Source organism: Maniola jurtina, chromosome 8 (genome assembly GCF_905333055.1).
Source record: "Maniola jurtina chromosome 8, ilManJurt1.1, whole genome shotgun sequence".
Lineage (NCBI taxonomy): Eukaryota > Metazoa > Arthropoda > Insecta > Lepidoptera > Nymphalidae > Maniola > Maniola jurtina.
Genome location: NC_060036.1, coordinates 6,938,618 through 6,964,930, shown reverse-complemented (window position 1 = coordinate 6,964,930; position 26,313 = coordinate 6,938,618). Strand labels below are relative to the sequence as shown.

Here is a 26,313-nt window from a genome sequence, read left to right as displayed (position 1 = left end):
TCTGCTCGTTATTATTGCAGTTCAAAATAACAAGTAATGAAAAAGTTTTCAAAAACCCGACTGCGGCCTGCAGTGCACCATGTGTCGTTGTTTATTAAATGAACAAAAAATATGTAGGGCTTACCCACACAATTTTCAGGTTGTTCACCACCTGAAAATTGGTATAGGTTGTGCAATTCTTAAACGGAGCTTCCGCACTTTATACTTTGACGTTAGATTCTTTACACCTTTATTAGCTGTTATCCGCCATGATCCAAACTTCATAGTCGCTGAACGTTCGTCCCAATGATGGTGACAATACGCAGAGAAACTTTCAGCTTTTATAAAATAACGAAAGTCTGGCATGCGCTGGCTCTCTTCCTATAACTTAACATACAAAACGCACCCTTAGAAAATGTCTCAACTGAAATCCGAAATATTCAATTTCGGCTTTCAGTCATCTTCTTCAGTTACTGCGGCTTCGAATATAAATATTTTGAAACTAAATTACTGTTACGGCAGAGTATTTTTCCTTATTTCCCTTCTCCCAATTTTATTGCGCACTCGTAAGAAACAAATTAAGTTAATATTGTGATACCCTTTAGGCAAAGCTCTTGGATGTGTGCCAAATCAGCAGAAACGGTTCTTTATTCAAATTGGACAGGTCACTACCTCACTGTAACGAAACTAAATTAACTGATTTACTATTTCTGCAAAAAGTCAAGTCCCTGTAGGAAAACGACCATAATAATAATATGAAACAAATAAAAATAATGTGACAGTTAAAATCTTGGTTAGTGCGTACATTTTGAGATCTCACTCACCACCAAAGGGCTCACCACTTTAGCTCATGTGTCAAATGCCATATCATCGTATAACATGACAGTTGACACACAGAACTAAAATGGCGAGTGAGATCTTCTATGCATTATATCCATTATATCGATATTGTTATTGCTCGACTACATTAAAATACCTATAGTTGTATATGGTAACTTGGATAACATGGTAGTAATGAAGACCCTTGTAATATACCTAATTGACATTTAAACACGACATCGTATCTGAACGATAAATCGATTTCGGCTATGTTGATAGGGTTGTTAATCGGAGGGAGCGAGGCCCAATCCTCCAACTAAATTCATCATCTAATAAATCAATTCGAGAAAGGGTTGTTCTAGGAAACCCTGGGAAACCAGTTTAATGACTACAATTCACTGACTGGTAATTTTACTGCCTACTAATACGACAAAATAAAATGATTCTATAGTAACTTTCCTATTAAAATCAAAAATATGGATCAGAAATCATTATTTTTTTATAGCATCGGTGAATTATCCTTTCGACGAATTGCAAGGCAATAATCTTTCCAATCGGTAAATGGCATTGCCTAAACTTTCCATCGATTTGACTCGTCAATAAATTTGAATGATAGCGCGTTGACTTGCGGGTATGCGGGACGTCCCCCCGCTTCATACTTCGACTGCCACCTCGACCTGTCGCGTACCATGGGTACGTCCAAGGACGTAAGTCGTTTAGCACCTTAATGGTCATATTCACGCAGCACGGTTATGCACATGCGTTAGGTGTGTGCGGCGTATAAGAAAATTTCATAAGTGCGACAGGATTTTGATGCAATGGTTTCGCGGAGTTGCTACTCGAATTCTGAGGCCGATCGTACAACTTATTTCTTCGCAAGAGGTCTTCTCTACAACAGATTTTTTTGGATTTGCGCATGTTTTGCCAGATGGAAGACATCGTAAACCAAAACGCTTACATAAAAAAAAAGATTGCTCATACCTGTGCGCCCTAAATAAGTCTACATCTCTCTCTATTATTCATTTTTTGTGACTTGGATGTTTAGAGTGCCAACGAGGCCCATAAATATTTGAACAGCAAAAGAACGTAAAGTCGCTGAAACTTTTCTACCCCTTTTATCTGCTTAAATGAGTCACTAAAATGAACAAAAACCGAATCTCGTTTTGTAGAAATTTGAGCTATTTCACATCATCCGACTCTGTTGGGACCGCTTTATTGGAATATTGATATAGGGTGCTGATCTTTTATTTAAAAAAAAAAAATGATTCTATATTATTTTTAAGTTTATTTTGTTTTTTTTTGTTTGAAAGGTTGCTTGATCGAGAGTGTTCTTAGCTATAATTTAAGAAAATCGGTTCAGCCGTTTGAATGTTATCAGCTCTTTTATAGTTACTGTAACCTTCACTTCTCGGGGGTTTTATAAATTTTTAATTTACACTTGTTTAAAATAAAGTAGGTATATATTTGATTTACCTGAAGCAAAATATCTCCAGTTTGTAAACGACCATCGTTTTTCGCAGCCCCGTTAGGCGCTATCCTGGTTATGCTGACGTCACCGCCGCTTTCGCTTCCCGCTATGCTCAGTCCAAGGCCGCTTGCTCCTCTTTCTAAAGTAACATCTGTTGTTTCCCAAACGTCATCTGGATTTGAAGTGCTGTGATGCATTAGATACTGGGGACAAAATATGTGTGGATATAATATATTTTTTAACCCCCGACCCAAAAGGAGGGGTGTTATAAGTTTGACGTGTGTATCTGTGTATTTTTGTGTCTGTGTACTGTGGCCTCGTAGCTCCTTAATGAATGAACCGATTTTAATTTAGTTTTTTTTTGTTTGAAAGATGGCTTGATCGAGAGTGTTCTTAGCTATAATCGAAGAAAATCGGTTCAGCCGTTTGAAAGTTATCAGCTCTTTTCTAGTTTTTTTATAGAAGTTTTTGTGTCTGGGGTTTTTTTTAATTTTAAGTTATCTAAGTATAGAAATGGTCGACTAGAAATACTCACGCATTTAGTCTCTATATTATTTTCTTTACTTAAAATGGAAATAACTCAGTCACGATAATTTAAACATTAAAATATTTTTCTAAGCTTTTTTAAAATTTATATACTAGTGCTTGGCTGCAATCAGACCTGCTAGCAAGTGAAGATGCAGCCAAAGATGGAGCGTGCTTGCCTAGAAGATGCCTATTCACTTTGGATTTGAAGGTACCCATATGAAATTTGGAGGGAAACTAACGCTGGAAGGCTGTTCCATGTCCTAGCTGTTCAGATTAAGAATTGCAATATAACTTGATGGCAATGCACAGATAGAGAACACCAGGTAGAGACAAGTGGAGTCAAGCCGTGCTGAATGGCATGTTGAAGGGTGCAGATTAAAGAAGGCGTCCATTAGAGACGGACAGAGATTAGCAATGGTGCGGCGAGCAGTAGTGCATATTCAGTATGCGTCCGCTGGGTGTGGCTCTAGTTGACGCAGTTTCATAAAATGTATAGCAGGTGGATTTTCGCGTTGCAATGCGGTCTGACCAGGCCCGCCCGGTGGACTCTGTCCCTAAAGAGTAGCGCGGCATTAAAGGCAGGTAAAAGCTAGAGGCTCGGCGTGTCAAATGGCATCTATTGTGCGGTTTTTCAGGCAAAATGCCGTGGAAACTGTTTTCGCGGAGTAAAAAGTAGCCTTTATCTTGGAAAGTAAAAATTTTAATGTACAGAAATCGTTCAGTTACGGTCTTATATATATAAGTATACAATACATGATACATCACACTACTGTATATTGTATATGTACTTGTATGTGTTTGTGAGTGTATGTGCGCGCACGTGTGTGTCTGTTACTCTTCCAAGCAAAAACTACTGAATGGATTTGGTTGAATTTGTAAAGGAGATAGCTTATATCCTGTCTTAACACATAGGCTACTTTTCATCCCAGAAAATAAAAGAGTTCCCGCGGGATTAAGCAACCTATATCTACGCGGACGAAGTCGCAGGTAGGTACTATCACTTCTAATACACAATAATTTATTCTAAACTTGGCTACTCATTCATTCTGCCGGTTGCGAAATTCAGACAGCAGTCGCTAAGCGTAAAAACTTGTAGTCTGTCAATTACATATTTACAAAAATAAAGGTAGACTTTGAGATACGCGACTGCGATTCTTGGGAGGCGAAATTTGCGCACTGCTTTGTGTATAAAATATGTAAGAGCATTTTGAGGTAAGCGACAGCCACCTGTGAACCTTTGCATACAACCCCCTGACACTAATAGCTCGTTCACACAGGCTGAGTATGCGTTGTTTAAGCGTAGACGTAGCGCGAACCATTGCGTTGTAATGTATGAAACTGTATGAAACATGGCACACCGCTTGCGTAAAGCGTGGACTTACGCACGTGTCACGTGTACGTGCTTGGTGTGAATCGGCCTTAAGGCTGAGATTTATGGAGTGTACATATTTTGCTCAGACTTTACTATGAGTTAAAACGAAATACATGTAAGAGAGCTAAATCTTTCTCATTTTAACTGTCTTAAGTTTGAGCAAAGTCAAAGTGCACTCTATAGATCTAGACCTACGCGTACCGTAAGTCTACCTGACGGTGTGTCCTTGGGCAAAATGCTGCGCTAGCCATATTATTAGAGACTATCTAGCTATACTTTATTTAAAAGAAAAAAAAAACTAGGCATAGATATAGATAGGTAGGTGCAATTAAAAAATGCTTGAAATTTTCTACAGTCTGTTGTCTTCACATTTATAATAAAAATAAAATATAAATAAAAAGCCTTTTATTTCTTCTCTAGTTTTACAATATCATGGGATAATTATACTACATAACTTAAAATACTAGACGTAAAAGTAAATACTAGATACCTATATTATTAAAATTAATTACGTTTAAAAGAAATTAATGAAGAACCCTTTTCAGGTCAAAGCCACAACAATATGTTGTGTTCACATTAATCGATTTAAATTATTGTAAACTTAGTTTTCACTATAAAACAACCACAAAAAGGAAAAATAAATAATGATTGATTCTATCTATGCATTGCCTCATGAAATAGGTACACATCATTTTAATTTGCCACCAGCACAGCTAAGTAGATATACTGAACTAAGAGCATTTGCTCGTTAAAATTTTATAAAAAGACAGAAAAATTTACTGTATAAAAAACTACCTGCATGGCCATAATTTCGTTCGCGTGGACTACACAAATTTCAAACCCCTATATTACCCTCGTAGAGGTAGAATTTTCAAAAATCCTTTCGTAGCGGATGTCTACGTCATAATAGCTATCTGCCAGCCAATCCGTTCAGTAGTTTGAGCTGTGATAATAGATCACTCAGTCAGTCATATCCCTTTTCCTTTTATATATTTATTTTTATTTTATTTATTATTACATGAACATCTACAGCGAACTTATTCTAATAAATCAAATATCGCCAATTACAGATTTTCTAAAATTAAAACATTAAATTAGAATGTATGTGTGTATGTGTGTGTGTGTGTGTACGTGTGTGTGTGTGTGTGTGTGTGTGTGTGTGTGTGTGTGTGTGTGTGTGTGTGTGTGTGTGTGTGTGTGTGTGTGTGTGTGTGTGTGTGTGTGTGTGCGTGTGTGCGTGCGTGTGCGCGTGTAGAATCACTTATTCATAAATACTACCGGAAGTCATGCGCGAGATAGCGGGAAGGGCGGAAATCAGTATGGCGCAAGCTTGCAACAAGGATGTGCAATGTGCAATTTACATTATGCATTTACTTTCATGCATCATGGCAACAGGCCTTGTAGACCCGGGGGCCGGCTTTGACGACCATTTTACTTGGACTTTTCCGCTCTTGGACTGTAAACAACCATTATCTACCTGAAAGCTCGCTGTGACCTGCCCACTCTCCGGACTGTGCATCATATTTTGTTCTCGCCCGCTGTCATAGTTGCTCACGTGCGCTGGCAACAAGAAAAATATTCTATAAAGTCCACTAAAACAAGTACGATGCAAGAAGAAAAAGTACGTGTGCCTTATGAAATGTTAGTAATTATTTTTTGTGCCGATTCGAAGCGCTCTAACGAGCGTACCCGGAATTAAAATTGACGCTGTGTAAAATGGTTTTCTTATTGACACCATGTTGACAGATGTCTCATCACTAACATTTAGTACCTAGTACGCTCACATATCGCCCTTTGCTGCTATCAGCGCCAAAATTGGCAAAAATCAAGTTTCCTTTCCTTTCCTTTCGTAGTGATCTGAATAAATAGAAACATAAGGATACCCATACACTACATGAAAATTGTACCTATATAAAACTTTGTAATAATTGTATTATTCGATGTTTTTTAGGTTTTATTGATAAGTCGTTCCAGATCTTCATAACTGCGAAAAGTTGATTCAAAAACAGATCGGCAATCGCAGGTCCAACGTATATTATAATAATTATAATTACTAGTTAGTAGTTGTGTGTATTAATTGGTAAGTAAAAAAATTAGGCTACGCATTTAAAAAGAAGGTAACCTAATTTAAGAATCTATGACTCTAGAACCCATAGCCAGAGGTACCTACCTAGTAGTGGATGCCTATTTGATAAAAGTTAGTATGGTTAATGCCTGGGTAGGTATATTGTAAGACCTGCCAGTTTTACTGCAGTGGGTTTGCGAGTTATGAGATTTCTGCTCCTGATTCGTATCAACTATGATATTCTGTTACAACTTACAACGGTGTATCATAATCATTAAAGTGTCATGAAATTTATATTCTTAGCATAGCATTTCTTCCTAAAGAATTATGAATTCACCACGGGTCGGCGGCACGGCGGTGCGGCAGAAACCTACCATATAACTTTTAGTTTTTATCATCAGACTAATTTAAGTATAATATTTTTAAAATGAAGATATATAAAAATCTACAGCACGCATTGTACTGTAGTATGATGCACCAGATCTATTCTCAATCAGTGCAAAGGTTTTAAACTTAACACTACGCTGGCCAAGTGCGAATTGGCTGACTTCACAAAACTTGAGAACATTATGGAGACCTATCAGGCACGCATTTCCTAGTTGTTATTACTAAACAGTTTAAGTCCTTTCTTTATACTAGGTTAACAGGGCTCTCTCCGTCGGGGCGCCAGCCAGGTAACCTCCCAGTGTGCCTGGATGCTGCTGGTCCCTTTTGGATGCGTCCGAAGGGAAGAGCAGTGTTCGGGCCGGTGCGCCCCGGTAACATGGCTAATAATTTCTCTTCGGAGATATTGTTGGCTATGGCTAATGACCTGGCAGGGGGGGAGGTTTCTCCGCGTGTCCCTCTGACTAGCAGAGGGCACAGTGGACGAAGCGGCGGATGGGACGCGGGCAACGTGCGCGTCCCAAGGTCGGGGGACGCACTTCGTTGGTGCGTCCCGGAGGTGCGGTGGTGGGGACCGAGCAGGTCCCCGGTGGAGGGTCTGCCTCGGCAGACGTCGCTGGCTGGGTCGCGGTTGTTTGCTTCGGCCGTTCCCGTGACCCAGTCGCCAGGCGACGCGCAGTAGCGCCGCTGGGGTTTAGTGGGTATTCCGGTCGCCTCTCGGCCGGCGAGTCCCACATACCCTCCCTCAGCTGGCTGGCGGCCTCGCGGCTGGCTGGCTAGCTTCCGGGGGGGATGCGTAAATGCATTCCCCAGCGTCAACAAAAAAAAATTTGCAACAAAAAAAAAAGGTTGCTTAATATTCAAATTAAATTGGAACTACGTTTGTATGAAGCGAGTAACGGAGAGACCCCTCTTAAGTAGTTTGTTCATATTGTGTCGTTAAGCTGTGGATAGTGAAGTTGATTATATTATATTTGCCAATATTGTTTGATAGATTTAAGTTATTGTTTTAATACATAACATGTAATTATTAACTGTCCCAAATAAATTTATAAAAATAAAAATAAATGTAGGTTTCCTCTGATGTTTTTCTTCCCAGAAAGATCGTATTTATTCTATTTATGATACCTACTGAATTTCAAAATGTGGGTAAAATGAAATTTCTATATGCATAACCTCGTGTATTCTAATGAACAAATACTGTTATGTTAATTTGTGCAAACATACGCACTGATTTTGTGGTACCATATTATAATTATTGTTGTCTTACAATATCAACATTACGAATGGCTCTGCCAGTGATGTGTGTCATAGAAATAGATCTTTAATTCCAATAAACTAACATAAAGTACACTATGTAACTAGACACAGCTGATACCTCGCACCAGACTAGACCAGAGACAATTTTGAAATTATAAATTCCCAGCCTCTGTTGGCAATCGAATCCAGGACCTTATAGATATTATAATTAAGACCGCGGCACTTATCACTAAGCAAGTTTGATCATGTAAGTAAATAGTAAATACTTATACACGAGAGTCAGCGCGTGGCATACCTTCGTTATTTTATAAAAAGCGAAAAGTTTCTCTGCGTATTGCCCCCAACACAGGGAAGAACGTTCAGCGACTATGAAGTTTGAATCATGGTGGCTTTGGGAGATAACAGGTTATAAAGGTGTCAAAAATCTTACGTCAAAGTATAAAGTCTATTTATTTTATATATTATATTCTTCGGAATTGTATTAGAAATCACGCCGTGTGGTCAAGTACCCCTAAACTTTTAAACTTTAAGGCCGTTGGCAATCCCTTGCATTGCCACGACACTAAGTTTCTAGCAATGTACGACGTGATTTCTAATAATATTTCGAAGAAAATTAAAAAAATAGACTTTGTAGCTTGACGAAAGCTTTTTACACTTTTGTTACCTGTCATCTACCAAAACTACCGTGATCCAAGTTTCGTAGTCGTTCATCGTTGCTCCCTGTGTTAAGGACAATTCGCGAACTTTCAGCTTTTATAAAATAACATAGGTCTGGCACGCGCTGGCTCTTAGTCCATTAGTATTTAGTACATCCTACTTTCAATGCCACATTTACCATTATGAAAAAAATTGACGAAATTCAAAGTTAATTTTACTGCGCGATATTATTCATGAAAGTTCGTTTTCTTCACAAGTAGTATAATAATATAGTAACGTACGCTTTCCTTTGCGTTTTAGTTACGAGTAGGTATATTTAGTTGCAGCATCTGAAACCCGCATCTTCTGCCGAGTATTTTAGCCGTATTACGAAAATAAACTCCAGAAATGCACTTTTCTCTCGTGTGTGGTCTTAAGATTTCAGCATAAAAACATATTTTGCTTGTAGCCAGTAAGCTTTTAAGCTTATACGTTTCTAGTGTTCTTTTCATTAGCTTATCTGTTTTTATATGTTCAGGGTTCTGGGTAAAAGCTAAAACAAACTTTTCTATATTTTTTTCTCTCTCGCAAAATATCTTCATCGATGGATATCATATAAGTATTCTGCGAAAGGGCCAGAGTCCTGTCTACGCTTTTTTCTCTCTACTCTTTTACTGCTGAGCTATTCTTGAGGCTTTAATGTCTATTTTAAGAGAAGTAATCCTAATGCTCTCCCCCGCGCTTTGCACACAAATGTAGTTTGGTTTTCATTTGAATATTAAACAATCAAACCCAATGTGTAGACACGTTCTTGAAATAAACATTCATTTATACACGCAATGAGACCAGAATTTTTAAATTAAAATTTATAGGAAAAGCAGGATAAAAAACAAATATTATTATTAAATCCAAACACTAATATCTACCTACGAGTATCCAAAGTATTTTCTGATGATTTCACAAGAAATAAGCTTTCGTTTATAAAAGAAAATATTCTTGGAATCAGGCTTTTATAAATATGAAGTATTACGTGGTATATCGCAAAATAAAATTCCAAAGTAGCTATACAAAAAAAGTCTGAAGAAATAGAAGCCATTGACAAAACACAACCTGTAATCTTTCAAGTTATAAGTACAAAAACACTACTAGGTGATGCCCGTAACTTCATTCGCGTGGTTACTTATATGTTTTTTAATATTTTATAGGAACTCTTTGATTTTCGGGATAAAAAGTAGCTTATGTCACTCTCCAAGTCTATATCTAAGCAAAAAGCCGGCCAAGTACAAGTCAAACTCCTCCACCGATCGAGGGTTCCGTACTCATAAAAATTCGTCGATCCGTAAAAATCACGTCGAACCGTTCGTTCCGTTGCGACGGGATTGAAGCACAAACCAATAAACAGACACATTTTCACATTTATAATCTGGGTAGAGATTATTACTTTTAGTTAAAATACCTACGTGAATGAAGAACGGTTTTTATTTGATATTCCCTTAATACCAGAGAGTGGAGGAAAGTAATTACAGCTTTAATTACTAGTTCGTCATAGCCAGGGTGATATTAATCTTGCCCTCGGTCATATATCACAAAATTGCTTCTTAGGGTTCTATTACTCGAATGGGTAAAACCAAGCGTATATAGTTCGTTCCTTTTCGGGGCTTGTTTTACTTTGTCGACAGATTTATTAGATTTCGCACAGTTAGAGCAAAGAAGGTGCAATAGCCATAAGAAGCTTAAATCTTAACAAAAGTGAGTTTCGTGTAAATAACGTATGCCCTTCCGGCGTCCGTGTTTCCTGCCAAGTATATTCCTAAGTTTATTCCTGCCTGTTCACTCTTGCCTTAAAGGTATTCAAGGCAAGAGGCATTATTAACAGGCATCTTGAGCTACCAAACGAGTAATACCAGAGCAGACACCAGAATCGTTCAAAATTGATGTCGAAGTGACAATGACATTATCATTCAAAAAAAATATTGTACTACTTTCCGAGTTCCGACTAAAGACAGTCATACTACAATGAGAACAATTACCTCACAACAACATAGGTACATATCACTACATATTATTAGTGGTTGCGCCACCAACGGCCGCTGCCAACAAATTGGTGGCGTAACTAAGCGGATACCAGGTGAGGTACCCTCATAGAGCTACTTATACTAGTATTTTGTTAGTAGCGCGACTGGTTGCGCCGCCATTGAGTCCTAAGTGAGATAGTGCCCTAATGCATAAATATACATGGGTACTATTTATTATACTTACTGTACCTACTTTAAAAATATTCTTTTAATTTCCTTAAGTAAATTAATGGGCTTAAAATACGAAATAAACCTCCAATTAGTATGGAAGTTGTTCATAAATTTGGTTCTTAATAATTATGATCTTGGGAGTACCCAAATTATAAAGGTGCTTGAAATTGGAGTAGATCTAATTAGATGGATACCGACTTCAGATTTAAGCCTCATTAATGAGAAAATGTAATCTAAATAGACTCACTACAGTGCCTTTAGTACCTTCACAGTTTTATTCAACCAATACAGTACAGTACCAATATAGTATATATTATAAACGTTTATATATATAAACATTATTCGGGATTTTTAAAAACCTAAATCAACGCGGACGACGACGACGCCACGGATATCATCTAATAAGTATAAAAGTGTTAATTAAATAACACCCCCGACAAGTGAAGGTTACAGTGACTAGAAAAGAGCTGATAACTTTCAAACGTCTGAACCGATTTTCTTGGATTATAGCTAAGAATACTCTCGATCAAGCCAACTTTCAAACAAAAAAAAACTAAATTAAAATCAGTTCATTACTTTAGGTGCTACGATGCCACAGACAGATACACAGATACACACGTCAAACTTATAACACCCCTCTTTTTGGGTCGGGGGTTAAAAATAGCCCAATCAAGAACAATTTCATCAGTAGATGCTTATCAAATTGATTGATTGAAGGTTTTAAAATATTTTGGCATTGAAAATTCCCGGCAAATTGGCATACCGAACCAAACTTCCAATTTGGCATAAATTCGCCACATTGGGAGTTCGGTTTTTCACATCCGATAGTTTATATCCGCAATACGGCACTACGCATTACGACCGCAGATGCCGTTGACAACTTTTTGTTACTTTTATTGTTTGCCAGAGGATCGCGGACTGAATTTTTATCTCTTTATATTATAGGCTACATCCAACAGTATTAAAAATATGTCCGACATTTTTTGTTTGAGTGTATACCTATTTGTTTTATATCCAAGATATTATTATCTTATATCTTAATCTATATAAAAAGACCTTGTCCTGACTGATTTATCAATGCACAAACTCAGCCGCTGGGGTTAGAAACTTGAAAAGGCAGTAGGTACCTACTTAGGTTTCTTTGGTGACGTAAGCTACTAAGAAGTTCCAGCCCTAAGGGGGTTAAATACACGGCGAAAGTTAGTATGAAAGTTCGTAATCAAAGTTTTAAGTTATACCTACCTATTTATGAACATTGGTATTCGAACTTTTTGTGAAACAAGTGCAAATTAAAAATTTATAACACCCCCGACAAGTGAACGTTACAGTAACTAGAAAAGAGCTGATAACTTGCAAACGGCTGAACCGATTTTCTTAAATTATAGCTAAGATCACTCTCGATCAAGCCTCCTTTCAAACCAAAAAACTAAATTTAAATCGGTTCATTAGTTTAGGAGCTATGATGCCACAGACAGATACACATATACACAGAGACACACGTCAAACACATAACACCCCTCTTTTTGGGTCGGGGGTTAAAAAATGAAGAAATACGTATCAGAGTTTCTGGAAATTTTACCCCCAAGGGAGTAAATAGAGGATTAAAGATTGTATAAAATGTGAACGTTACGGTCACGTAGGTATTTAGTTGACGTACCTAATCCCAACTAGTTTCGAACCCATCCGGGGTCCATCTACCGGCCATCATATACTAGTGATATTCGCACTTATGACAACTAAATACGTGAATATAGCCGTAACAATCTAAACTTATGATGGAAATCACTCACGATAGATTAAACGCAAAAATTGTACAAAATTGTGTTTGTTTGTTATTTTTCAAATTATATCTACATTTTATATCTATGAAAATTGGTTTTTGGGCTTTTGAGCCTACATATTCCAGGATTTTTGGAAATTGCTGACCGATTTTCAACAATCCCACTCAAGCGATGCCAGCGCGGGTCAGCTATAAATTGTTTAATGAAATTTTACCTCTCAAAAATCCATACTGATATTATAAATACGAAATTGTGTTAGTTTGTGCTTCAAAGTTCAATCATGTCGCAACCGAGGAACAACAGAGCGAAAAGTAGGTACTCTATACTTATTTGCGTTCCATGTGGATTTAGGTTTTTAAAAATCTCGAGAGAGCTCTTTGATTTTTCGAGACAAAATTAGCCTATGTCCAATGTTCATCCCCGGAATGCAAATTATCACTGTACGAAACGTCAAAGTCAGGCGGATGGGCCATGAAATTCTAGCAGAAAACAGACAGAGAGAGACAGACGGACCGACGGACAAAAAAAAAGCGAATTATGAAATTCCGGGAAGTCGAGTTACATTGTTTCTTAGCAAGCGCAATATTCATGCACTTATTCGTGTGGGAAATGTACATAATGTAGGTAAATATACGAGATAAAGTTATGAAAACTGAAATGAAGAAATTTACTCTTCACTAAACCTTCGGGGAGTACAAAAGCAATTCATCTACGTCTTGTTGTACTGTTATCAAAGCGAAGAACTTTGAATACTTATTTGTTTAACTTCGACCACTAGTTTGATTAATATATCTAACTTATGAAACGTTTTTGATAAAGACCATAGAAGAGAATTCAGCTAGCTCTCTTTGTGTGTCCTAACCTTTACAATGATGGGAAGTACTCTGTAATTCTGATTTTTGTGGTACAGAGAGATTGTGCAAAAGTCGATACTGCTGGGATAAAACTAAATCTGCTTATCCTGTGGATTTCGCCCATAAAGCCCCCATTTGCCCAAAGTGATTGGGAAGTGCTGGCCAACGTATTAGCAAATTGCGTCAAAATCCCTTGAAATTCAGTCGTTCGTAGTTTTAAATTGCAAAAATAACCGACAGGAATTTTATTGGTGCGACTTTTAAGAAGAGTCCGATTGCAGAGTTCTGCATAGCGGATGTAATATTCGCTTAGTACGTTGGGTCTACATATCCATACAAGGGGCTTAACAGGGCTCTTTCCGTCACTCGCTTCATACAATCGTAGTTCCAATTTCATTTGAATATTAAGCAACCAAGGTCCATGAAATTTTGCAGACATATTCTAGAAACTAATATCTGTGTCTGTGGTGTTTTAGATTTTATTTAAAAATATGTAGTTTTAAAATTACAGGGGCTCAAAGATTTGTATGTAAATTTTTAAGACCGCGTAACTTTGAAACCGAATATTTTAACAGAAATCTGGAAACCACAGACATAGATATTAGTTTCTAGAATATGTCTGCAAAATTTCATGGACTTTGGTTGCTTAATATTCAAACGAAATTGGAACTACGTTTGTATGAAGCGAGTGACGGAGAGACCCCTCTTAACACTTATATATTCAGTACGTGTATTACTCGTAGAAGATGGGTTTCATTAAGTAATAAGACGGGTTAACGTCAGGTGTTTGTGGTGATAACCGACGCCTTCAAGGCATGGATAGGAATTTATATGTTAATATACCCAAGCGGGGTCATTGACTTAATCCCTATAGCAACATAATATCATTAAGATCATAGCCGAGGTCTCAATCAGTCGGGGCTGGAGGATTATTACGTAGATAATATACCAGAATTTTCCTCGAGATTTACAATTTTTTCTGAGTATGTTGTATACCTACAGATCTATGATTTTTTTTAAATCTTTTTTAAGCCTGTTTTATACCTGGTCAAAACTTTAACTAACGTTTATTTTCCCGGGATCGAAACTTAAGATATTTAAGCCTCGTGCCCAACTCCACCGAATACGGATTAGTTGTTGAGACAAAGAAGTAATAAATAAATAAACAGACGTGCTTTCGGATTTCCGAAGAGCATGAATTTTGTTAATCTTTACGTCATATTATAAAACTAGCTGATGCCTGCGACTTCGTCCACCTGGATTTAGGATGGATTTTAAAATCCCGTGGAAACTCTTTCATTTTCCGGGATGAAAAGTTGCCTATGTTACTACCATCTGTGGTACACTCATCTGTGAGTGGTTACTACTCTCCGTCCTTTCAACTATCTTTATGCCAAAAATCAAGTCGATTGGTTGCTTAATAAGGGCGCGAAGGATGGACAAACAAACAAATAACACACTTTCGCATATAAAGTATTAGCTATATTATACTAATTATACATTATACTAAGCTATAATTATACTGATTGCGATCGATTTGATTTTGATTTGTTACCCGTTGAGGAGTTCCGTCCTCTATTTCAGAAATTATTCATCAAAACTACACCAAACTTACATGGTATCAATTAACCCGACAGTACAACCTTTACAATTGTGAAAATCGGTTCAAAAACAGAGTTATGGAGTAAAATCGATAATATATGCTGTTACCCGTTGAGGAGTTCCTTCCTCTATTTCCGAAACCATTCATCAGATCTTCACCAAACATACATGGTGCTAACCCGACAGTGCAACCTTTGTAAAGAAAACAGAATTGTGAAAATCGGTTCAGCTTTTCATTTTGGGTAGGTACCTATATGCTGTAATAAATTATATTATAATTAATTAAATTAATTATAAAATATGGCAGCTTAAGCTGTATTATAATAACACAGCTTAAACCACTGAGTCTATTTTGCACGTTGAATTATGAAATGATTTTCAGAAATTCTCGCTGAGCAAAGCCGGGGTGGGTCAGCTAGTTTGATAGTAATTGTATACTGCTGTCAAAATAATAGCAATGAAATCGCATATTATATTGTATTGCATGTTCTCAAGCAGCAAAATTAATAATGAAGCAAAGAGCAAGAATATTCCGACACAAATTTTTCAGATTCTGATGTATAATGCAAGGGAGCCATGAGAAATGAGCAGACATTATGAAGAAGGCAAATGGAGGAATGAATATAAAGTATTTTAGACCATTGTTGTTACAATCGTTTGTAAAAAGATTGTTTTTATCTTGTTACTTGCTCTCCTACTCCCTCCGGTAAAGATAAGAGATTTTTTTTACATCCACGATTTCATTAAAGTTAAAATTTTCATTATTTTATACCTACTTGAGCAAAGTTTAATGGAGTTAAAATAAATGTTATACTTCTAGTTTGGAGATGAGATTATATGAAGATAATGTATCAATACAAATTACAATATTATGATGATATTAATTAAGATAAAATCGTATATCCTTACCAAGGTTCCAGCAATATCGTAGACTAGATTATACCCGCGTATCCCTTCGTCCACGTTGGTTTATATACTTTTTAATTTTTTCGGATTTCTTTGATATTCTGAATAAATTATAGCTTTTGTCCGTTTCCGGAATATAACCGATCTCTGTACTAAATGTCATTAAAATCGGTTAAGCGGATGTAGGTAAAAAGATTGAATAAAATTACTGACTTTTGACGGTTTGAACTTGGTAACCTTTTGTACTTATATGATAAAAGCACACGCTTTATCTAATACAAAGGCGCTTTTTGTTCCTTTTGTATTTCATTAACGAAGTTTGAATGTTATGAGTCTAATTACTTCTTCTTTGAAATATTTTGATTTATTCACATGTTCTGTTTCTTTGTTGGTCTTTGAAAACAAACTTTTAAGCTGATCGCATACAAGTACTTATGCGAAACAGTAAATTTTATTTTAAGAATTCAAAAATCGTATCATGGTAACAATACCTTACTGACTGACTGACCTATCAACGCACAGCTCAAAATATTAAACGGATCGGGCATATTTCAGGCTCAGGTATAGGTGTTAATAGCGGTCAGTGGTATATGTAGGTACTTACATTCCTCCGTGATTTGCAGCTCTATCTTGTCCAAATCCTCAATCTCTTCATCATCAAAGTCAGTTTGGACTGTGGCATCACGCGTGTATTGTTGTAGAGTGATGACGTCAAACGCTGCGCGCTCCTGCGGACTGGGCGTGCGCTCGGTTTTCACTTGCTCGTCGGGACAGGACGTGCTTGTGCGTGCTCTGTGTTGGTCTTGCGTATCCTGCCGAGCACGCTTGCATGCTGTGCACCCGCATAGGGATCCGCGTACACGCAGCAGCCACACAAGCCCGAAGAGCGCCATCCACGTGCTCATACTGTGTATACCACCACCATCACATTTCATTGACACTCGCACACGCGTGATAGTTCAATATTTTTGTCCACACTCTGTTTATAACTAATTCATGCTACATAGTTTTGTAAGTTTTAAGTTTTGGATAAGCAATTTGATTCCATTACGAACTAAATACAGAAAGTATTGAGATTTTCTTACATCTTGTGGAAATAATCTGAATATTTCAACGGAACAACCGCAAGGCAATCAGAAGTTGGCAGATATTAGATATGGTTGCAGTTGCAATAGCTCGTTTTGAAAATATCGAGTAAGTAGATAAAATTTTAATCTCTCTCGAGAAGTTGCAAAAGGTCTATAATTTCCAGTGATATAAATGTCGAGGACGTCTCTATAAAATGATAAATGGCACCTATAAATCGTAACTCGGTTATACCGATGGCAGCACTTAAAGTGGAGAACTCTGGAAAAAATATAATTTTGTTACAAGCGATCGCCGAATTTCTCCCCAGAGTGCAAATTAATGCTAAAAATATCTCGAATTATTGGCACGATCTCCTCGAGATATCATATTCTAAAATCTCAAGAGGTAGGCATTTTCTGACGCGTATTTAGACTTATAAATTGAAAATTGATGGGAATGAGGAACCCGCAAATCTGTTGGATAAATCTTCGATATTAATAAATATTAATATTTTCAACTGATTTGTGGATTTGTTCGAAAATATGTTTTAGGTTAGATGAAGGTTTTCCGATTCTTTTACCGGTTAGTAGATACTTACATAACTATTTAAATAGAAAACATTTTCGAAGGTATAATGAAGGTATAAATAAACACTGGAGAGTAATAAAACTACGTAGTTTGTTAATTATTCAAAGAGTTCAGAAGACATATTTAAATTAAACAAATCCAAAGGGTATAACTTATGTTAAAATTTTCCCTTGAAATGCGATCTTCAACAGCTTACGAAGTTTGCATCCAATTTAAATAATTTAAATTTATACATTTGAACAGACAGCGCTATCAAAAGTTAGGGATGAAAGAACTGAGCATCAATTTTACTCCGGTAAATATAACGAAATATTCAGTTTCTATAATTAGTTCCCCTTGAAATATACGACGACGGTTGCAGACCAATTAAATCACTAGACACCTACCTACCTCAGATTCTTCAATAGCGACGTACTTCAGGAGAAATTTTGATTAGTAGTGAAACATGTGTGGGAAAATGACTTTCATAATATGCAAGTCATAACGTAGAATCCGTTTATGTGAGGAAAACAAACCAGAATAATAAGAAAATTAATTGTTTACGTTGTGAAAGTGAGTTAATCTGATTGCCAGCCCAACCATCCGTTCTCTCGCGCTCGTGGAAAAAAAGGTAAAGAGAAATGCATCGTAGCTACACACTATTTGATTGGATATCAAATCAAACGTAGCGAGTAAAATACCTATAAAAACCCACAAAAACAAAAATAAGTTAACTTTAATAATAAATATGTACTTACCTATATTTCTTTATATTTACTATCAAATATTCATATGTAAATAATTGTGATAAACAAATATTTCAGTTATATTATTTACAATTTAATATTGGAAAACCATATTAAATAACATCGAAAGTTTTGATTACAATATGGTTTTCCAACGATACCGTAGGAATGTTTTTATCAATATTGCATGATATTTATAATTTACTCGCTGATGTCCGCGACTTCGTTCCCGTGGATAAAGGTTTTTAAAAATCCCGTGGGTACTCATTGATTTCTAGGGTTCCGTACCTCAAAAAGAAAAACGGAACACTTATAGGATCACTTTGTTGTCTGTCTGTCAAGAAAACCTATAGGATAGGTACTTCCCGTTGACCTAGAATCATAAAATTTGGCAGGTAGGTTAATCTTCTAGTACAGGTAAACGAATAAATCCGAAAACCGTGAATTTGTGGTTACATCATTAAAAAAATTTAAATGTGTTTAAATTTTCAAAGTAAGATAACCATGCCAAGTAGGGTACCATATGAAAGGGCGTTACCAGTACATTCTAGAACAGATTTTCATTTATTTTAATGCATAATCGTTTTTGATTTATTTTACACGATAAATCAAAAACTAATATGCATAAAAATAAATAAAAATCCCTTTCAGAATGTACAAGTAAAGCCTTTTCTTATGATACCCCACCTGGTATAGTTATCTTACTTTGAAAATTTAAACATATTTTAATTTATTTTATATGTTGTAACCACAAATTCGCAATTTTCGGATTTATTTCTTTACTTGTGCTTTAAGACCTACCTACCTGCCAAATTTCATGATTCTAGGTCAACGGGAAGTACCCTATAGGTTTTCTTGTCAGACATGATAGACAGACAGACGGACAGACAGGCAAACAGGCAACAAAGTGATCCTTTAAGGGTTCCGTTTTTCCTTTTGAGGTACGGAACCCTAAAAATTGTCCCGAGCGAAGCGCCTGGAAGAATATTTTATTTCAGAAAGCTAGGAATGTGATCTAATAAATACTTTGTGAATAATATATGGGTTGAAAGAAAATAGGACTTTAAATTTCAATTTTCAGAGAAGATAATATAAAAGTCCACTGAATTAAAATATTAATGACAAAATTGGTCCAAATTCTGATCCGGGTTAACGAGGTACTTTGAAACTTGTAAGAGATTCTTGTACAGCTTTTAATTAAAGCCGGCTGTTAATAATATGAAGGGTAGCAGAGCCCCTATCAATAGCTATACGTTTTTAGGGTTCCGTACCTCAAAAGGAAAAACGGAACCCTTATAGGATCACTTTGTTGCCTGTCTGTCTGTCCGTCCGTCCGTCCGTCGTGTCTTTCAAGAAAACCTATAGGGTACTTCCCGTTGACCTAGAATCATGAAAGGCAGGTAGGTAGCTTTTATAGCGCAAGTAAAGGAAAAAATCCGAAAACCGTGAATTTGTGGTTACATAATTAAAAAAAATTCTAATGTGTTTCAATTTTCAAAGTAAGATAAGTATACCAAATGGGGTATCATATGAAAGGGCTTTACTTGTTTATTCTAAAACAAATTTTTATTTATTTTAATGCATAATAGTTTTTGATTTATGGTGCAAAATGTCATAAAAATACTCGACTACGGAACCCTCAGTGTGCGAGTCTGACTCGCACTTGGCCGGTTTTATACATAGCTACTTATATCAATTTTTTTGTCAAATAAAAAAGTTATCGGACTGCGCAGAAGTCTACAAAACTTGATAATTAATACACAATACTTTAATTCTAGTGCAGTCAGGTCACAATAAGCTTTCAATATAATAGGTACGATTTTATTTTAGCGATGGCTCTTCATGTAAATTGATTGATTGTGATAAATGGTTGGCCTGTCACCCTTTCACACATGAAATAAATGCAGTGAAATTGAATGAAACATGTGGGGTGTCACAGGTTTTGTATCAAATATTTTAATTGGTCAAAACACCGTACTTAGAATACTTTCAAACTTGAAACCGTAAATCATGTAAAAATAGAGTAATATAAAATACAGCTCGTAGCACTATCGTAGAGCTGACTTTTGAAGTTTCTGGTGCTAAAAATATTTTTTAAATAAATTTATCTTTCTAGTCCACACTAATTAATATTATTAATGCGAAAGTGCGTCTGTCTATCTACTAGTTTTCACTGCCCCATCTTTCGAGGTTTAATACAGAGAATATTTTGCATCTCAGAGATGGTCATTTTTTAATTTTCTAATTCAGACATAAGTTAGCCCTTGACTGCTATCTCACCTGATGGTGAGTGATGTTGCAACCTAAAATGGAAGCGGGCTAACCTGGAAGGGGTATAGCAGTTTTCATTAAACCCATACTCTTTTGGATCGTACCAGAACGCTAAGTCTACTATGAAGTGGCGGGCATCATCAAGTATGATATAATATCATATTTCTTGGCTTTTCTTTATTCATTTCTATACGAGGATACATTGAATATAACATAAAACGTACGAGCTTTATCAAATTTTCATATTTCAATCAATGTAAATTGAAAAACGTCATCTTGGCGAACGCTCATAACTCTTGTAAAATATTCCTGAAACGGTTCTCAGTCTTGATTTTACATTCATTTCTGTAGAACGGAAATTGATTTGAATTTATGAACGCGTGAATTTTCTTCCTTTCTATAATTTTTACTAAAAGAAAATGTTTACAATCCTATGCATAGTTTAGTTGTATGCATGTTTTTATCCTTTTTTTAAAAACCTTTAAGTGAGAGAAGTGCGCCGCTACACCTGTAAGCGAGAATCTAAAGTACATAGTAGGAAACCGCTTTACCTAAAGTGATAGCAAAATACCCTTACTTCTCTTGGTCTCTTGAATTACCTACTCGTTTATTCTACTGACTTAGGATGAACATTGTTATTGCTACAATCTCTATTTTAGAGTTCAGCTAAAATAGTATTTCACGTTGACTTAAAACCATGAACGGCAGGTAAAACTGTCTTAGATAAAGCATAGCACAAGTATCTAAAAAGAAAAATCCGAAAACCGTGAATTTGTAGTCATGAGACAAAAAATATTTAAAAGTTGTAGATATTTCTTATATGATGGTACAGAATAATAATATTATGTATCTGTTTGACTGAAATTCACGCGGACAATGTAGCCGGCATTACCTAGTAGGTAATTATGCTGTAGGATATATATAAGCTACTTTTACGGCCCTGGAAACATTTAGCAGACGTAGCCTCTATTCTAAATGCAAATGTAATGTTCGGCATATGATAATAAGACAGATTGGGTACGGAGTTTTGTCAAAAAACATGGCGAATGACTACTTATGCGAGGCAAGAATACATCACCAGTCGAATAAAAGGCTTGTCACTCAGATTAGACTTCATAAATTAAAAATTATTACACCCCCGACAAGTGAAGGTTACAGTAACTCGAAAACAGCTGATAACTTTCAAACGGCTGAACCGATTTTCTTCGATTATAGCTAAGAACACTCTCGATCGAGCCACCTTTCAAACAAAAATAACTAAATTAAAATCGGTTCATTAGTTTAGGAGCTACGATGCCACAAACAGATACACAGATACACACGTCAAACTTATAACAACCCCCTTTTTGGGTCGGGGGTTAATAATTATAATCAATAAACATTAAACTTTAGACTGACGACGGGTCTCCTCACAAACGAAAAGAGTTTGGCCAGAGCCCATCACACTGGCCAAGTGCGGATTGGCAGACTTAACACAGCTTTAAGAATATTATGGATAATTATGAATTAAGTATTTTTTTCAGTAAATTTAATATTCTTAGTTGATTGGAACAGAATTTAATTTTCAATTTACCTAATGTGCACTGTCCACGAAAATTGGCAAACCCAAAGAAATGATTACCATTACACAAAATTCAGATATTTATTAATAAACCAAAAAAGTGCCTTCTATTAAAATTATATCATCGTCATTATAATCACATACTCATTTCCATGTCCACTGCTGAACATAGACCTTCCCCAAAGAGTGCCACCACCACACCCAATAGGTAATTCTATATAGTATTGAAATACCCATCGAATACCTATGTAGATACTTCAAAATGCTTCGTTTTGTACCCAATCAATGAATCATCTAATCCGGATTTCATTCCAGCCAGAAACAATTCCATTCTTCATCCAATTGGAGCAAAATCCGGCGCTAAAAGACTACGGACTAAAATGTTTATCTTTTACATACAGAGTGAATATTTATAGGGATCACATGACCCTATGGAAGCGACAACGAGGCCCCTAACTTGAAATAAAATGTAACGAGTATAGTTAGGTATATATATATCGGATTTTTTGTTACATTTTTTATTACAGTCCTCCGCTGTTTTTACTGGACTACGGCAAAACCAAAAGGAAGGGTTATGATTTTAACAGTCTATAAGTATATATAGGTTTGTATATGTACCACCGTAGCGCCTAAACTATTGAGCCGATTTCGATGAATGAGGTGTCAACCGATTCGTTATTATGGTAAAAATTGACCTGGCGGATGTTGCATCCATAAAAATGGGAGTCTCCAAAAATTTCTTTTTAACCCCCGACCCAAAAAGAGGAATTGTTATAAGTCTGACGTGTGTATTTGATAGTCAGTTGTTGGAGTTGTAAGATGATTAAAATTATAGTGATGATAATATTATAATTAACTACGTAAACTTTAAACTAAAGCTACGAGGGTTCCAAACGCGCCCAGGTCTGAGAAGAGCCCACAACTAAAAAGCGTTGGTAGATCTCAGGACAAGTCTTTTTATATGTATAGATTGGATTTAAATAGGAAGGAGAACAATAATACCTAATGGCGTGGGTGGGACGAAACACGACACGCACTTTTAGCAAATTGGCCAAAGGAGGCATGTAATATGAATTTGTCGGGTCAGGGGAAGTGGGTTTGATCCAATATGCGAATACTAATACTGAAAAGTATCGATTAGATGTGATATTCACCCTACTCATCATTTTTAACAGAAATCTGATATTTATATACTTACTAAGTATTTACGGTAATTTTTTTACTACTTTTTAGGGTTCCGTACCTCCAGAGAAAAAACTCTTATAGGACCACTTCGTTGTCTGTCTGTCTGTCTGTCATATCTGTCAAGACAAGAGAACCAAAACCTATAGGGTATACTTCCTGTTGACCTAGAATTATGAAATTGTGTCTTACGCTACAAGGGAAAAATACAAAACCATGGATTTGTGGCTGCAAAAGTGTTATTTATTTTTGACCGGTTTTTATAGGTTCTAAATCCATGCGGTCTAAGTCACAGCCAAAAACTAGTAGTATGGGTATCTAACGTTTTTACGTCGATGATGAGGGGTTTTTTATTGGTTATTTTCTAATGTAAAGTAAATATCCAGTCTCACGTACACATAACACGTATTCATCTTAAACTGCATCTTATTATTCTTTAATATTACTTTAAATTAAGTAGTATTCAATAAGATCCAGCTTAGATCGTTGAATATTCGTTGAATATATCATAATATTACCTACCAACTCTCAAAACAGAAGTCATAGTTGTTATATATGCTAAAACTAACTAAAATTGATACAAATTATTAAGTTTGCAAAAATATTATATACCTACCTAGACCTGCTTATACATCATTTTTAAGAGGGCTCTCTCCGTCACTCACCGAATTATTCAAATTTACGTCACCGAAACGTAGTTCTAATTTCATTTGAATATTAAGCAACCAAAGTCTATGAAATTTTCAGACATATTCTAGAAACTAATATCTATGTCTGTGGTTTTCCAGATTTCTGTTAAAATATTCGGTTTCAAAGTTACGCGCCGCGGTCTTAAAAATTTACATACAAATCTTTGAGCCCCTGTTAATTTTAAAACTGCATATTTTTAGAAAAATCTAAAACACCACAGACACACATATTAGTTTCTAGAATATGTCTGCAAAATTTCATGGACTTTGGTTGCTTAATATTCAAATGAAATTGGAACTACGATTGTATGAAACGAGTGACGGAGAGAGCCCTGCTAAACGACTGAAATCAAACATTATTAAATGAATAAACATTTACGAGTAAAAAAAAACATACAGAAGTCAGATTGCATCACGGAGTACAAACTATGGTTATCTGTGGATGGCATGTAGTTTATAAAAAAACCGGCCAAGTGCGAGTCAGACTCGTGCACTGAGGGTTCCGTGCTCGGGTATGTTTTCCAACATTTTGCATGATAAATCAAAAACTATATACATAAAAATAAATAAAAATCTGTTTTAGAATGTTCAGGTACAGACAGCCCTTTCATATGATACCCCATTTGGTACAGTTATCTTACTTTGTAAATTGAAACACATTTTAATATTTTTTTAATTATGTAACCACAATATCACAGTTTTCAGATTTATTCCTTTACTTGTGCTATAATACCTACCTATTTGCCGAATTTCATGATTATAGGTCAACGGAAAGTACCCTATAGGTTTTTTTGACAGACACGACGGACGGACGGATGGACGGACAGACATACAGATAGGCAGACAGACAGACAAACAACAAAGTGATCCTATAAGGGTTCTGTTTTTCCTTTTGACATACGGAACCCTAAAAAAGCTCAGGTTTTATTTTAAATGTTTTCCTTTAACAAATATTAAGATGAACAGACCAACTGGCATAAAATGTGGAATTATTAATTTATGCTTATCTTTCGAAATCTATCGTTACCTACTTTAAACATTTTTTTTTAACTTTGTTTTAAAAAGTTGTTTAACACTTTAGGACATCCACATCAATCCAATTTTTTTAACGCTCGAACCACTTTCGCACATTCACAGTTAGTTCGTAAAATTGACGATACGCTCGCGAACGTGCAGACCCCCGTGAAACAGGACGTCTCACCACTTGGATACCAACTAGGAAACTGAATTTCTGATAGTAGATTGCTTTACGCATGCGGATTGTCATGCCTTAAGCCGTGATGAGAGAATGGATGTTTCATAATTAAAACCAACAGTTACGCGATTAAGGGGTAGAGAGTTTTTACGTCACCTACCTACCACCTTTATTACTTTTTTTGTTAATTGCTTGCAATTAGTTACCTTTATATCTTGTGTAAGCTTTAAGTATTTTGGTTTCATTATTTACGTTAGGTTTTAGGACAACTTTCCTGGAATTAGTTAGGTTATCCAGTTAATTTTGTAGGCGTAGCACCTCCATCTTATATAATAACTAGAGGATGCTCGCGACTTCGTCTGCATGGATGTAGTTTTTTGAAGATCCCGTGGGAACTGATTGGTTTTCCGGGATAAAAAGTTGGCTATGTCAATAACATGGACAAGCTATCTCGTTACCTTTCATACAAATCGGTTGAGCGGATAGGTCTTTAGGGATCCCGTGGGAACTCTTTGATTTTCCGGGATAAAAAGTAGCGTATGTCCGTCCCCGGCATATAAGCTAACTTTGTACCAAATTTCGTCAGAATCGGTTAAACTGTTGGGCCGTGAAAAGGTAGCAGACAGACAGACAGACAGACACACTTTCGCATTTATAATATTAGTATGGATATAGTTATAGTAAGCATAAAATAGCAACTTTCATAAAATTCTATCATGGGAAAGTGTAGTGATCCATCATAGCCCGAAGTATACCTACTTAAAAGATGGATGTAGCTACTAAGTTCTACATAGGTAAGTGTTGGTAAGTACTAAGCATATTTTTTCCACTTTTATTATGTCAAAACTCAAATGACACATCTATTTGCTCTACATATACCAACTATATATTATATTATGTGGTATAATATGTGCTGATGTGGTTATGTAGTACCTACATTTTATTGTAGGTAAGTATAACATGCATGAATGTTATCCTTGTTTAATGTTATAATATTTATCTCAACTTATAGGAGGGTAACCTCAATAAAGTTAAGGAAACCACTACAGAAAATTAAATCCTGTATGAATATTTCATTCAAATAAATAAATTATAATAATTTTATTTCAGGCAATAAAATTAAATGCTCTTGTA

General features: G+C 36.0%; 1 protein-coding gene across 3 annotated transcripts in view; it reads right to left on the bottom strand.

The window, feature by feature from the left end:
• Nucleotides 1-25,185, bottom strand: part of LOC123867416 (disks large homolog 2-like) — a 36,513-nt gene extending 11,328 nt beyond the window's left edge. For 2 of the 3 annotated variants that reach the window (XM_045909411.1, XM_045909413.1), the window contains exons 1-4: nt 25,012-25,185; nt 16,505-17,001; nt 5,644-5,726; nt 2,272-2,469 (exon numbers count right to left, since the gene is read on the bottom strand). In XM_045909411.1, the coding sequence (XP_045765367.1) occupies nt 2,272-2,469; nt 5,644-5,726; nt 16,505-16,835 (612 nt within the window). In that variant the 5' untranslated portion in view covers nt 16,836-17,001; nt 25,012-25,185. The remainder of the gene's footprint in view (nt 1-2,271; nt 2,470-5,643; nt 5,727-16,504; nt 17,002-25,011) is intronic. The other variant, XM_045909412.1, reaches the window with a different exon arrangement.
• Between the last annotated feature and the right edge of the window lie 1,128 nt (nt 25,186-26,313).